This window comes from Uranotaenia lowii, chromosome 3, assembly GCF_029784155.1.
Source record: "Uranotaenia lowii strain MFRU-FL chromosome 3, ASM2978415v1, whole genome shotgun sequence".
In the NCBI taxonomy this organism is placed as follows: Eukaryota; Metazoa; Arthropoda; class Insecta; order Diptera; family Culicidae; genus Uranotaenia; species Uranotaenia lowii.
The window spans coordinates 315,880,515-315,896,683 of record NC_073693.1 but is presented as its reverse complement, the minus strand read 5'-3'; the positions used below and the strand labels follow the sequence as shown (position 1 = coordinate 315,896,683).

Genomic DNA, 16,169 nt, shown 5'->3' with positions numbered 1-16,169 from the left:
TTTTTCATACAAGCAGTGAGTTGAAGTCATTGCTAAAATTATTGCATCTTGAATAAAAAATACTGGATAACAATATGTTTGTTCAACTGATCGAGTTTGTGGTAAGCATATCGTTTCAATTTCCCAATCAAAAATTATATTTACAAGATTTAAAAAATTAACTTAAATTTTTTTTTATTTATCGCATTCTAGTTCATACTTAACACATTGCTGAAAATTTTATAGACTTTAGGGGGGTAAGGGCATAATGGCCACCTTAACCCTCCAAAGCCTTTCGGGTTTCAAAGCACCTTACTGAGGAACTGAGATTTTTTAGAGATCAAATATGTTTTATGAAAATGATAATAAAATTAACGAGAAAAAAAAATTAAAATTTGTGTTTAGAAAATCGGCATATTGAGAAATGAGATACAGCGAAGTATAGACAAAATTGGATGCCTTTGTTTTGAGTTACATTTTTTTTCTACCGGAAAAAAGCGGTCAAAATGTTCATTGTCGGATAGATAGATTATTGACAATTTCAGAAATCAAAGAAGCACTCAAATACTGCAAAGTTGTCAGAAATTATAAGCAATTTAAAAATAAAATTATTTTTTGGGACCTTTTTCATTCTTCATTCATCAACTACAGACCACCTTGTAGAACAAATTCACTTCATTTTAAAATATTTAGAAACAAGAATAAATAACCTACACAATGAATGCAATATCATTAAAATCGGTCATCATTTGCGGCCACGGGAATAACAACAAATTACAAGTCAAATTTCCCCGAAACGAATATTTTGCGAACGCTTTGGAAGTTTAAGGAAAACGCTTATTTAACCATAGAAAACAGACACTAAATAGTATTTTTCTAATTGGTTGAAAATTGAAAAAGTATATGAAAACGTTTAAAAATGCATTTTAATTTTTTTTTTTTTGAAGTAAACGGAAAACCAGTCACTGCAGGGGCATAAAGTGAACCCTATGTTTTATCTGACGATTTGGTTTAGCGGCGATGGGTGCGCTCGCTATCCCGATATACACAGTAAACGAAAATTACCGAGTTCAGTCATTTTTTAATCGAAATCCTAACATGTGTAAATCGTTAAACTGTTCGGTAATTTTTTCGGTAAAAACGAAACGAACATCGGTAAATGGAGAATCAAGGGCATAATAACTGGGTGAAAAATGACATATATAACAAAAAACAAAACTGACAAAAATGACAAAAATGACAAAAATGACAAAAATGACAAAAATTACAAAAATGACAAAAATCATAAAAATCACAAAAATCACAAAAATCACAAAAATGCCAAAAATGCCAAAAATGCCAAAAATGAGAAAAATGACAAATACGACAAATACGACAAAAATGACAAAAATGACAAAAATGACAAAAATGACAAAAATGACAAAAATGACAAAAATGACAAAAATGACAAAAATGACAAAAATGACAAAAAATTACGGATTCTAAATGATCATAGCTTAATTTTTTAAGTTAAAGGAACTGATTCTTTACTAAAGGAGACTTGATCCTCAATTCAAGTTGCCCTGACCTTACGCAAAAATCAATTAAAATTCAAAGATTAAAGTAACGTTGACTATTTTTTGCCAAATTTGTTCTCACTTCACATTTTGTATGTATCAGACAAAGATAATTCCAAAAAATGGTCCACTATCCTATTTTTATTGCATACTTTAGGGCGCAATTTTCTAGTTTTTAGATGAATACAGTATTTCAAGTCCTTTTTAACAGACAATTAGCGCATAAACATAAGTTAATGAATAAATATGAGTAATTTCGTGATCACAATCTTTTCAGAAGAAAAAAAAAACAACATTTTGGACTCTAGGGATGAATAAAACCCATAACAATCATTTTGGATACCATTTAATTTAAAAAAAAAATTGATAATTTACAATTGCTTTGAAAATATGGAATTATGAAATACTTATTTGAATCTAACGATTTACATATTCGAAAAAAATTTTTTTTAAACTTATTAGTGTGGGAAAATTTTTAATGAGATAAAAAAAGATCTTCAAGTAACATTTTTTCTAAACAAGCTCAATAACTCGAAAATATATTTTTTTAATTTGTTGAGATATCTTCATTGTTGATTTGTTTTTTTTGGCACATTTTAATAGGACATTTTATGCTGGCAAGTCATTCCGGTTTCGAAATATAGCGAGGGAAACAAGTATCTCCAGGAATCAAGTGTCCTCAGGGGCCTGTTTTAGAAAAAAAAAACTTTTCCAATTTTAACCAGTTTTAAAAGATAACCAATTGAAATTTCAACTTTGAAAAGTATATTCTAGGTTCAAAGAAAATCAGATTTTTAAAATGCTACTTTCGAGGCTAAAACTGTCGATAAAATAAAATTTTTCTCTAAACAAATGTATTTTATTTCTATCATAAATTCTCATAAATTCAAAATACTGTTAATCATACGCGAAAATTATATCCAGATGATCGGAAGCAAATTTATTCATCTGCAATATGCAGAGATTTCAAATCAATGTTTTGCATTTCGAGATATTTGAATCTGAGTAAAAGAACTTTTTTTTTATTATCCAAAAATTCATATTAAATTTTGTTTAATCCACGCGATGAATTGTATGCCTATTTAATCGACGTTTTTCGGCGAGTTTGTAAAATTTATTGGTTGCAAATATTATCATAGAAAGAACAAATTGAATTTTTTATTAGTTAAAGTATTACAAAAATAACTTTGAATAACTTTGCAACAATAACATTTTGTTTGGGCCTAGAAGAAAAACTTTTCTTAGTCAAATCATTAGTGTTGCGTTTCAGCCATAAAATTAAAAATGTAATCTTTACAAAAACGAAAGACTTAATCTCAAAAAAAAACTTAAAATGATAATGTAATATATGTATGAAATTTAATGTGTGCAATACAAAAAGTCATGACCCACTATATGATTTGAGGCAGCAAAAAGTCAAAAAATAACTTAATCGTAATGATAGTCGTCACAAACCTGTTTGTAGCTTTATATTACACAAGCATCCGACTAAGATAAATTTGAAAAATAAACTTCAGATCCAATGATATTCAAATAAATTTTTCTCCTTTAAAAGAAATGCTACATCAATTTTAAAAATATCGTTAGAAAGCTTATTTTATAAGCTTCTTTTAGAAATATTTAATTTTTTTACACAGTCAACAAAAAAGTGTAAAACATGAATAATTTTATGATCTACTCTAAGGGGTTCAAACTTTGGGTCTCTTAGAAAAACGAACAGCGTTGCCCAAAACTTTTTAAGTCTCTTAAATATATTTAAGAGTCCAATTAATAGAATGCAAAAAATAGCTTCATATACTTGCATCATTAAAAGTTATGAAACCAAAAAGAGGGAAATTTTTTTGATTTGTTTGAAACATATTTCAGCATACATTGTTCATAACGTGCAGGGATATAATCGTTATTGATTGTGACCAAAACTTCAAGAATTTTGATATCTGGAGAAATAAAAGAGATTTTACGAAAACTTCTTTTTCACACAAATTATATAATATTTTTACGGCAATTTTTTGCAAAATATATTCTCTAATTCATCAGACAAAACTGAATAATTATGGACAAAAATACCCTGAGTCAGTTTATTTTAGTCTACTCAAACCTTGCGTGAGCTTTCATATTGTCGTTTAAAACAAAATCTTAACAAACAGTTTTATTAATAGAAAATACAAAACTGACATAAACTAGTCACAACTTATTTACATTTAAAATATTTGTGGGCTGGATAACATAATTTATATGTGGAATACAAATTTTAAAGTTTTTCTGATAACTTTTGCTGCAGTTTTCTGTGAACTCTTAAGATATTTCATACGACGTTATGAAAGCTCAACCAAAAAATGTTGTTTGTGAACACATAACTTTTGATTTTGTTAGTACTGTTTCAAATCTACTTACACTATCCATTTTGATGAGTTAATGTCCAAATTTTATTGTCCTTTCTGAGCACACATGCAAAACCAACGCTGAAAATATTCAAGATTGGTTGTTCAATGCTTACAATTCATATCATCTTAAAAAAAAAGTTCATAAAAAGCAAAAATATATTTTTTGCCACCCCATGATGCGTTGCTGAGACTAGCCAGTTTTTAGAGAAACGAATCAAACAACTCAGCACATCAGTATCAAGAAAACAAATAAGTACTGGACTAGCCCAACATTGCTTGGAAACCGGGAATTTATTTGATTTTAAAAACAGAAAAATTCAAGAGCGTGTAGGATGTTACAAAGCAAGAATAACTGCCGATTCATTTTATATTAAACTAAAAGGTGATCAGAACATAGTTTATAGACAAAGAGACTCACGTTACTTTAAATCAGCTTAGGACCCTATCAAAACTAAACTGACACAAATAATGAAAAGTATTCATATGTAAACGCTAAAAAAAACAAATTGAGCCAAAATAAATAGTATATACAAAGCCCAGCAAATTATAAGATTGATTTTGAATTGTTAATTTAGTGTCAAATTTAATTTTTTTAAATATAATTTTAAATGTCCACTGAAGAGGAGAAAATGCCAGAGTAGCTCAAAACGTCTGGATAACTAGTAAAAATGTTTTTGATTCTTAAAACTCGCCGAAATCGTCGAGTAGATTACATACAAAATTTCATATTTACAGAATTACTCAAAAACTGTTTAATTGAGATTTTTTTTTAATTTAATTTTCGGATTCAGCTCCCGATTTTACATTGAAAATTTTGGTCAACCAAAGTTTTTTTTTCAAATTTTGTAAACTGCGGATTTCTTTCAAATAAAATGGCTGAAATATTTAAAAAAAAACAATGAAAATTAACAAAAATCAACCAAATTGTATTTAAAAATGAAAAATCATGTTTTTATATTCCATACTTTTGTCTAAAAAATCAGATATTCTCTAATTTAAGTTACTTCTTCCATATCCGTCATCCTAAGGAGTTTTAAATAGTTTTAAAAAATCCAATGAATTATTGCAGTTAAATTGATTAAAGTCCTTAAAAATAATTTCAATTTACTCTATAGAACCACTAAATACAAAGAATTTTTACTATAAAAGTGTTATACATGTGAGAATTTTTAAATCTTTTTTGAAATATCAGAGCTGGTAGAACTTCGCAGTTGGACCTTTGGGTACTCCTTTATTACTCTTGCTTTTGAATTATTTGCATAAATGTGGTTCTAAATGCTTTTTTTTTGTCTTAAATCGTTGAAAACGGAATAATGTAGAAGAAATAGGAAAATGTTATTAAAATAAATGCTGAATCAAAATGTTTGTAGAATTTTTCATACGACCTTGAACGAGTTTCCTTCCCTCTGGAGTTTATAATTATGATTCATCTTCTGAAGAACGTCGAAACCATAAACACCAAATAATCGAATCGCAATGTACATTATCATCTCTCAATCCATATTGGGTCCTTCATCTCGAAGTGTGGTTTGGTGCAAATTGGTACAATGTTTTTCCTTCCCTTAATGGCCATTAAGGGACTTTGCCCTTCCCTTTGCTGAATCCGCAAGAAAATTTGGTTTCCCTTTCCCAAAAATGTGTGTGTTTGGAGAAAACATAAGGACCCTTTCTGTCTTTCAGGGACGTTTGGTGTCTTTGTTTAGCTAATTTTCCCCCCAAGAGTTACCCGAGACAAAACGCCAACATCGATTTTCTGCTCACCTGTGCCGAAACCATGCCCTCCTTCAGCCGCCGCAGATCCGTGTGGCTCCAGGCGCTCGTTGACCACGGCGTAATAAAGCGCAGATCCTCGCCGAAGCGAAACTCCCGCAGCTGGTTCTTGAGGAACTTCCGGATGTTCCACGGCAGGTCGTTGTGACTGTGAATGAGGAAGTTTGGAAGAAAAAAGACGATTGTCAATTGTCATTAAGTTAAGACTAAACCGATACAAAATCAGTCTTTTAATGCATCCTGAAACGCATGAGGGGTCACTCACCCATCGATCAAAGGCACTTCCTTGAGCACTTTCCGGACAATCTCCATCCGTTCCTCGAGCTGGATGGCCAAACATGTGGATATGAGATGCACCAGCAGCGTCCAGAAGAAGAGACCACACAGAAGGAAGCCTTCGATTGGCTTCCGGCGACGCATGGCCTCCACCAAGCGGCACCGTCCAGGACGACGTCGCCGGAAGTGGTGGGGCGTCTGGGTGGGTTTTGGTTTTGGGAGCTTCCGAGATTGGTCCTAAGCTTGATGTCTGTAGTTGATGCTCTGAATCCAACGGAAGACAACGACTGATAAGATGATACTTTGGGATCGGAATTGCTGCCAAAATTGCTAGTTGCCAATCAAGATTGCGGGTAATCTGTTCGATTCAATCTGTTCAGAATGATGCTCGTTATGAAGTTGGGCTGCATCTGCAATGCTTTTCCATGCAACTATGCCAATTTCATCTGAAAGAAAAGAAGAGAAGGAAGAAAGTTTAGTTTAAAATATTCTTGACAGTTGAACAATTAAAAAAAATACATTTTTTTCAAAGTCAAGAAACGCGACACAATTATGTTCACATGATAATTTTCAATGCATACCTATGTTTGTGTAAAAATGGAACGTCAAATTTCAATAACCGATCAAGCAAATTTGTTCATTTAGCCTATGTCGAAAACCACTCAAAGCTTTTGAGTTTTCGACCCCAACAAACTCAAAAAGTGGATATAAATAATGGAATATCAAAAATTTATTACGATAGCAAATTATTTGCAAATGTCAAAAACTTCAGAAAAATGAGTTATCTTAAAAAAAAATTCGCCATAATCAACTTTCAGAAACTTTTTAATACAAACAGAGGTTTTTTAAAAAAAAATTATTTTTGATTTTTCAAAAAGTCATGAACAAAGATCATGTAAAAATATGTAACAAAAACACAATAATTACATAATAATGTATAAATGATATAAAAATACCACAAATAAAAGCAGAATAAAACGACAAAGAAAGCAAAAGCAACAAAACTATTATGTAAATAAGAACAAAAGCCCAAAAAATCTTACTTATTAAATTAATAAAAAATAAAGAAAAATAACACTAAAATTACACTAATGTGATACAAAATTAACACAAAAAAGAAAAATATGGAACGAAACTAATACAGTAGGGGTAGAAAACTGCAAAAATTTTACATAAAAGACAGACAAATAAATAAAACTGGTTAAAAAACGAGACAAGAAAGACTCCGAAAAATCACAAAAATGGCAAAAATTAAAACATCCATAATTTAAAAATGAGCCAATATCCACACGAAGATGGCAAAAACCAAGAAAAATATGACTCAAAAAATTCACAAAATAGATTCAAGAATAAAAAAAACACGTAACAATAACGAAGAAACGGTGAAAAATTAACGTAATTAGATCGACAAAATAGTAACAATAAAAAAAAATATTTTTAAATAGAACTCAAATGATGAAAGAAAAACTGACATTGGAAAATTATGCAATCAATTAAAAAATAACACAAAAACGAATAAGTTTCTCACCAGGAATGAAAACCAAAAACACATTAAAATCAAGTTATTTCATAGAAAGTCATATTTAAGAATGACGTATAAATATACAAAAATGAAACAAACATGTTGCAAAACAAGCCTGGAAATCAAACAAAAAATTTTACCATATTAAATTTCAAATCACAAAAACACCATAAAAGGACATAAAAAAGAAAAATTTAAAGAAAAATGATACAAACATCAGGAGACATTGATGAAAATAGTACACAAATTTAAAGCAATATGGCTGAAAAATGAAACATAGCTCTCTATAGAAAAAGCAATAAAAATGTCACAAAATACTGCCACAAAAAGAAATTGACAAAAAAATGACACAAATAAATAAAATTACTCAAAATGACATTTTTTTAAAAATTGACAAAATTGAAAATAACAAGAAAAATACAAAACAAAATAAAAAGGTTGAAAATAACAAAAATTACAAAATTGACAAAAATGACAAAAATGATAAAAATGACTAAAATGACAAAAATGACAAAAATGACAAAAATGACAAAAATGGCAAAAATGACAAAAATGACAAAAATGACAAAAATGACAAAAATGACAAAAATGACAAAAATGACAAAAATGACAAAAATGACAAAAATGACAAAAATGACAAAAATGACAAAAATGACAAAAATGACAAAAATGACAAAAATGACAAAAATGACAAAAATGACAAAAATGACAAAAATGACAAAAATGACAAAAATGACAAAAATGACAAAAATGACAAAAATGACAAAAATGACAAAAATGACAAAAATGACAAAAATGACAAAAATGACAAAAATGACAGAAATGACAAAAATGACAAAAATGACAAAAATGACAAATATGACAAAAATGACAAAAATGACAAAAATGACAAAAATGACAAAAATGACAAAAATGACAAAAATGACAAAAATGACAAAAATGACAAAAATGACAAAAATGACAAAAATGACAAAAATGACAAAAATGACAAAAATGACAAAAATGACAAAAATGACAAAAATGACAAAAATGACAAAAATGACAAAAATGACAAAAATGACAAAAATGACAAAAATGACAAAAATGACAAAAATGACAAAAATGACAAAAATGACAAAAATGACAAAAATGACAAAAATGACAAAAATGACAAAAATGACAAAAATGACAAAAATGACAAAAATGACAAAAATGACAAAAATGACAAAAATGACAAAAATAACAAAAATGACAAAAATGACAAAAATGACAGATATGACAAAAATGACAGATATGACAAAAATGACAAAAATGACAAAAATGACAAAAATGACAAAAATGACAAAAATGACAAAAATAACAAAAATGACAAAAATGACAAAAATGACAGATATGACAAAAATGACAGATATGACAAAAATGACAAAAATGACAAAAATGACAAAAATGACAAAAATGACAAAAATGACAAAAATGACAAAAATGAGAAAAATGACAAAAATGACAAAAATGACAAAAATGACAAAAATGACAAAAATGACAAAAATGACAAAAATGACAAAAATGACAAAAATGACAAAAATGACAAAAATGACAAAAATGACAAAAATGACAAAAATGACAAAAATGACAAAAATGACAAAAATGACAAAAATGACAAAAATGACAAAAATGACAAAAATGACAAAAATGACAAAAATGACAAAAATGACAAAAATGACAAAAATGACAAAAATGACAAAAATGACAAAAATGACAAAAATGACAAAAATGACAAAAATGACAAAAATGACAAAAATGACAAAAATGACAAAAATGACAAAAATGACAAAAATGACAAAAATGACAAAAATGACAAAAATGACAAAAATGACAAAAATGACAAAAATGACAAAAATGACAAAAATGACAAAAATGACAAAAATGACAAAAATGACAAAAATGACAAAAATGACAAAAATGACAAAAATGACAAAAATGACAAAAAATGACAAAAATGACAAAAATGACAAAAATGACAAAAATGACAAAAATGACAAATATGACAAAAATGACAAAAATGACAAAAATGACAAAAATGACAAAAATGACAAAAATGACAAAAATGACAAAAATGACAAAAATGACAAAAATGACAAAAATGACAAAAATGACAAAAATGACAAAAATGACAAAAATGACAAAAATGACAAAAATGACAAAAATGACAAAAATGACAAAAATGACAAAAATGACAAAAATGACAAAAATGACAAAAATGACAAAAATGACAAAAATGACAAAAATGAAAAAAATGACAAAAATGAAAAAAATGACAAACATGGCAAAAATGATAAAAATGTTAAAATTTTTGACAAAAAAGTGTTCATAAATGTATTTCAAGTGTCTCATAAATTCACAAAAAATCGTTTTTAAATCCTTCTTCATAGGTTAATCTTTTCGAAGTAAAACTTGCTTTATATATTTTTAACCCTGGTTCAAAAAATTGTTTCTTCTTCCTTATATTCAATTTGGGTAAACAATTTCTTCAAAAAAATTTCACATGAACAGTTGAACCTGAACTTCAATGGACTCTGATCAAAGCTCTCACGACGTCAATGGATACTTTGTAGCTGGGTACCCAGAACGAATTTCTCTGTTCTCTTTTGGGATTTCATCACAAAGAATCCCAGCGAGTCACCTGCTTTCATCAACACTCAAAAATATGCATCCGAAATTCTCCACTTTTCAAGATGGTTCATTCCTAATGCAATCTTTTCCCCAGGGGAGTTTCAATCCAGGAAACCGATCCTGGGACATCGGTTCAAGTTGGTATGCAGCATTCTACTCACATTAGACTGGTAAAATTAGTAGAATTGATGGATTTATAATAAAATTTTAAAATAAATTTGAAATGATCTTCTGAAAAAAAAACTCTGAAAAATTTGCGAATTTTAACAATTGTTTGGTAATTGAAAAGGACAATTTTCTGAGACTGTAAATTTTTGACCATGCTAATTCACAAACTGCATGCCATATAATCCGGAATCCAGTTCGGTATGTTATGGTCATCGATTCGCTAGCTGCATTTTGCTTTCTTCTCAAACCATTTTTTTTTGCTTGCTGTCACTGCTTCCGGGTACTCATCGACATTTGATTCCTTGTTCCTGAACCTCGGCACCAAACGAAAGAACGATGGAGACAAGAGCTGGATTTCCTTTGAGGTTTAGTGAAATATGAGAATGTTTCTTGACCAAACTGCACACCCCGTATCACTTTCCCGTTTCCGGTTTGGTATGGTTTTGAGGGGGGTGATTCAAATTATCCACCCCCATGGCTGGTGAAATGGTTGAGCTTTGGTGAGAATTTTGTGATGCCTCAGAATGGTTTCTGTTGGCAGCCAATACTTTAACTTAAAATATGTGTGTCTTTGAAACTTGAAGCTTGATTTGAAGAATGTATTTTCTCAAGGGAATCGGAAAAAAGTTCATGCATAAACTTTTTTTGGCCACAAACTATGCTTAGAATTTTATTTAGTTTCTTGTAGAATTTCACTTGATTGGTGTCAAAGATCAAAAACAGAAATAAATAGAAAACCAGCCTTTATTTTATACTAATACTATGGGTATTTATCAAAATCTAAATTTTGAGTAAGAAAATTATCCCAGTTAAAATCTGTCTGTCTGTTCCCTGAGACTTATAGACTAAGCTTGCCAAATTGCCTGGTTTTATCTAAGTTTGTCTGGATTTTCAATACAATCTATGATTGTTTTAGGCCATTCCCTCCCTCCCTTGGAAAATAGGAAGAGTGAAGGACTCCCAAACACTTGGGAACATAGGAGGCCACTTTGGTATGAGAAATATTTATATGACGTTTGAGATCTCTTTTTCCAACAGAATGTTAATTCAAAAAAAGAACAACCCCCATCATAATTGTGTATAATGTATGATTCGAGAATTATTAAGCAAAATTTATTCAAATAATTTTTGAGTTGAAAGAAAGTTTATTCGAACCATCTTCATACATGTTGTATGAGATGTTTCATACAAATAAGATACAAATTGTAATGAAAAAATGGCTGTTCAGCAAAACTTTTTTCAATTCATTTCAAACTGAAGTGGACTGGAAACAAACTTTGACATGAGAAGATTACGAGTATGCGCACTAAATTGAACAAAGAGTAGAGTTATTCTTTTCAGTATTCCTTTACAATATGTAATTGAAGAAATCCCATTCACTTTCAAAAACGGATTGAAATAAGTTTTTAGTTAAAGAGTTGCTATTTTTATTTAAATCAGTATAAATTGCACGAGATGTGTTACGTATTTATTTGAGTTGTTGATTATTACGAGATACTTTAATAAAAAAATGGAAAGCGTCTTTAAAAATCATAAGTAAAAAGACACTTGAAACATTAATAAATTTTATAGCACACCACCAATTGCCAATGATCAATGACTAATTATCATGTTTTACACATCAATTTATAGCTTTTGAAGTCTTGTTAAAAAAAATTTTGTTGAAAATCGCAGGTTTCAGTGGTGGAATAGAGTTAATCTTTATTAATTTTGTTCGTCAAGTCCTTAAAGAACTACTTATAACATAAGCGATAGCTATTTACAATATTCACTGAAGTGATATCCTCACTTATAAGTTTTCTCATTTTCGTGTGATATTCTGAGCTAACCACTCAGAATAACTGGCAACCCTGGTGAGTTACCACGAACCTAAATTGAGTTGTTTGGCTTCACAGTGTGATGATGTAAACATTTGTACCGTGTTTACCATCATCAGCTGTCATCATCAATCATTACCGCTATTGTTTCAATTGCGAATTGACTCAAAGCATGCGGAACCAAAACAAACTGTTTTGGTTTCGCCGACGGGTCAGCAGAATTCTTCTGCTGATTGGAAAACGGATTGCGTTCCGAAAACCGTAAGTATCAACACCTCCCCTCAATTCGCAGATTGAGAATGCTGAACAGCTTCGCGTGCCTCGCCCTTGGTAACGCCTTCGTGAACGCATCAGCTGGCTGATCCTCAGTAGAGATGTGTCGCAAAGATAGCTGACCGCTTCTTATGATGTCTCTGATGAAAGCATACTTCACATCCAGATGCTTCATCCGCTGATGAGTCCGCGCCTCTTCCAGATACTGGATGCAAGGGATGTTGTCCTCCATTAACGTGAAAGGAGTGCTAACCACACCCAATTCAGCAAGGAAGTTTGTTAACCACAAACCTTCCTTGACCGCATGGCAAAGGGCTCCTATCTCAGCTTCGGTCGACGACAGACTGACCGTCTGCTGACGTTTCGTTGACCACGAAACTAGATTCCCGAAGATCATGTAAGCGTAGCCTGATACAGATCTTCGATCATCGGAGTCGTTGGCAAAATCTGCATCAGCATATCCGATGAGTGGTTTCGATTTCGCGTTTCTGCGGAATACCAACGCCGTATCGGTCGTACCTCGAAGGTATCGCAGAATACGCTTTAGGCCTTGCCAGTGCCTATCCGCCGGGCTGGCCTGGTACTTGCTCAGTGCGCTAACCGCAGCACAGATATCTGGTCTCGAAGATGTCGCCAGATATTGTAGACAACCGATCAATTCTTTGAACGGTTGTTCGGTGATAACCTCACCATCGTTCAGCTTCGTCCAGCGAACGTTTGTGTCAAGCGGTGTGCTTACGGGTTTACAATCGGCCATACCGAATCGTTGCAGAACCTTCTCGACGTATCCTGATTGGGAAATCTCGATGACGCAATTCGGAAAGTCTCGCTTGATGGTCATCCCCAAGAAAGTCTTGACTTCCAGGAGATCCTTCATCTGGAATAGCCTTCCAAGCTCGGTCTTGATCCAGATAACCTCTGAAACGTCTTTTCCGGCAATTAGGATGTCATCCACGTACAGGATGAGGGTGAGTCCTCGCTTGCAGGATCGGTAAACGCAGCAGTCACTCTTCAACGGATAGAAACCAAGCTTTCTTATCTCGTCGTCGAATCGCTGGTTCCAAGCACGACCCGCTTGCTTTAAGCCGTACAGGCTTTTCTGTAATCGAACGACCTTCGATTTACCGACGTCATCGTTTGGCAACTGCATGAAGATAACCTCTTCTAAATTTCCATTCAGGAATGCAGTTTTGACGTCCATTTGATGAACGACCATGTCGAATTCATTCGCCAACGCCAAGACGGTCCGAACGCTCTCCATCTTGGCTACCGGCGCATAGGTTTCCCAGTAGTCCAATCCTGGTCTTTGGGAACATCCTTTCGCGACCAATCGAGCCTTGTAGCGACCATCGTCCTTCACGGTAAACACCCACTTGGACAGGATAGGTTTCCTATGACCCGGGGGCAAGCTAACCGCTTCCCAAGTCTTGTTCTCCATCAGGGCTGTCATCTCCTCGTCGATGGCGACCTTCCAAGAATCCCAATCGTCACGGCGCTTCAGCTCAGTGATGTTCTGAGGTAGCTCCTCATCAACAACAGCGGCTACGTTAGCCACGTAGCGTTGTGTAGTCCCTCTTGTTCGTTGACTTCGTCTCAGGGCCGGTTCACGGGTGACGGAATCTTGGTCATCATCGTCATCGTCCGGGAATTCCGCGCTGCTCTCGTAGTCGCTCTCGCCGTGATCATCTATAATCACACTGTTAACCACAGTGTGATCGGGATCAGCAGGCACATCGGCTAACCGCTCAGATGTGATTTCTGTGGTTGGCACATCAGCTGACCGCTCGAATGTGTTTTCATGTGCATGAGCATCGTCTCGCTGCTCGGATGTGGGCTGTTGTTCTGGCTCATACACATCGGCTAACCGCTCAAATGTGATGGCCTCTGGTGGGTCTTCGATAGACTTCTCAATGCCCTTCTCTGGCGCAGCACCGCCACGTACTGGCTCCAGAACACTGCTTTCATCAAAAACCACGTTGCGGTGAATCTCGATGGATCGGCTCGAACCATTCCAAAGCCGATATCCATTATTCGCGTAACCCACGAATACCAGACGTTTGGATTTCGGATCAAGCTTCTGCCGCTTTTCTTTGGGAATCTGTGCGTACGCTGGACAACCGAAAATGCGCAGGTTACTCAGCTTTGGCTTCCGACCGTACCACATCTCGAAAGGAGTCTTGTTGACCACAAGACCTCTTGTTGGTGATCTGTTTGTGAGGTACGCAGCGCACAAAACAGCTTCGCCCCACATCGTCTTCGACAATCCGCTACCATGGATCATCGCTCTGGCCTTTTCCATCAGTGTACGATTCGCTCGCTCGCTGACGCCGTTCTGCTGCGGAGTATACGGGACCGTGAATATCATCTGAACTCCTTTCTCAGAACAATGTCTTTGAAACTCGTTACTAACGTATTCACGCCCGTTGTCGCATCGCAGCTTGCACAGCTTCTGACCGAAGTGTGCAGATGCCATAGCCTTGAACTGCTTGAAGCGCTCGAACACCTCGCTCTTGTGCTTGAGCAGATAGACGGTCATGAAGTGGGTGTAGTCGTCAATGAACGTGACGAAGTAACGGAATCCGTCAAACGTCGGCACCTCCATATACCCACACACGTCCGAGTGCACAAGCTCTAATGGTCTACCCGACCTAGGCAACTCGACGTTGTGGAAACTGTTGGCTGCTTGTCTACCTGCCATACAGCTTTCGCAGACAGCTTGTTTCTCCACCTTGGCTGGAATATGGCAGATACCCTCTACCATATTGTCACGGACCATTCGCTGCAACGCTCCAACGCCAAGATGTCCGAGACGCATATGCCATTGTTTGACTGCTGGCTGACTTCCAAGCAAGGCTTTCCGCCTGGTTTTAGGGCTCCAAAACAAATCCAAGCAGTATAAATCATTCAGGAGTTTTCCTTGGGCGAAAACCTCCCCTGAATACTCAAACTGGACTTGCTTTCCGAGAAAAGTGACCCTCTTCCCGTTCTCGGTGCACTTTCTGACCGAAAGTAGGTTTTCGTCGAGTTCTGGAATCACGAGTACATTGTACAGTATAATTGGAACAATGGACTTTCCAATTACACTGCTCAGATGCATTGTTCCAGTTCGCTTGGCTCTCAAACACTCGCCAGTCTTAGCTGTGTTGATGACATATGGCTCTTCCAGAGTCTTGACATCAACCAACAGGCTCTGATCTCGCACCATGTGTTGAGTGGCACCAGAATCGATGACAAATCGAACTTTACGTTGATTCTGGTGGCTGATAACCTCAGCTTGCGAGCGGTGGGTCTTTCTAGCAGGCTGTTTTCTGGTAACCCCAGAAGAACAACCTCTCTTGGCCATCAACGCCGTTTCCCGATGATTTCGAGAAACCTTAAGATTCAGCAGCATGGGGTGGTTAAAGTCGCTGGCAACTAACCATAGCCCAAGCCACCTCCTCCAGGAGTCCAGAAATTGCTTCCAGCTGTGCTCGAGCATGCTAACAGCAGCGCACAGCCAGAGCACGAGAGTAACCCTCTCGGCTAGCAGCTCCAACCAACTCCTCCAGGGTGTTCCTCCAGGTTGACCTTCGAACCTTCGCGCTGCCCGGTTGCGGATCCAGAGACTCCTCCCGGCCGTCGGACGTGAGCTCACGCATGCTAACCGCAGCGTGGCTCGTGACGGCATCGAGAGTAACCCTCTCGATCCGCGAACCATCCCGGGCTCGACCGTTGGCGGCACCTCCTGGCTGGCCTGGGACATCTCGCTGCCTGGTAGTTCTCCGGCTAATCCCTC

The 16,169-nt window shown here is 34.6% G+C and overlaps 1 protein-coding gene across 1 annotated transcript in view; it reads right to left on the bottom strand.

Annotated features, from left to right (window-relative positions):
• LOC129755546 (dipeptidase 1) overlaps window positions 1-6,397 on the bottom strand; it is a 70,308-nt gene extending 63,911 nt beyond the window's left edge. Inside the window, exons 1-2 of the mRNA XM_055752095.1 lie at window positions 5,955-6,397; window positions 5,681-5,837 (exon numbers count right to left, since the gene is read on the bottom strand). Of these exons, the coding sequence (XP_055608070.1) occupies window positions 5,681-5,837; window positions 5,955-6,109 (312 nt within the window). The 5' untranslated portion in view covers window positions 6,110-6,397. The remainder of the gene's footprint in view (window positions 1-5,680; window positions 5,838-5,954) is intronic.
• Window positions 6,398-16,169: the final 9,772 nt, after the last annotated feature.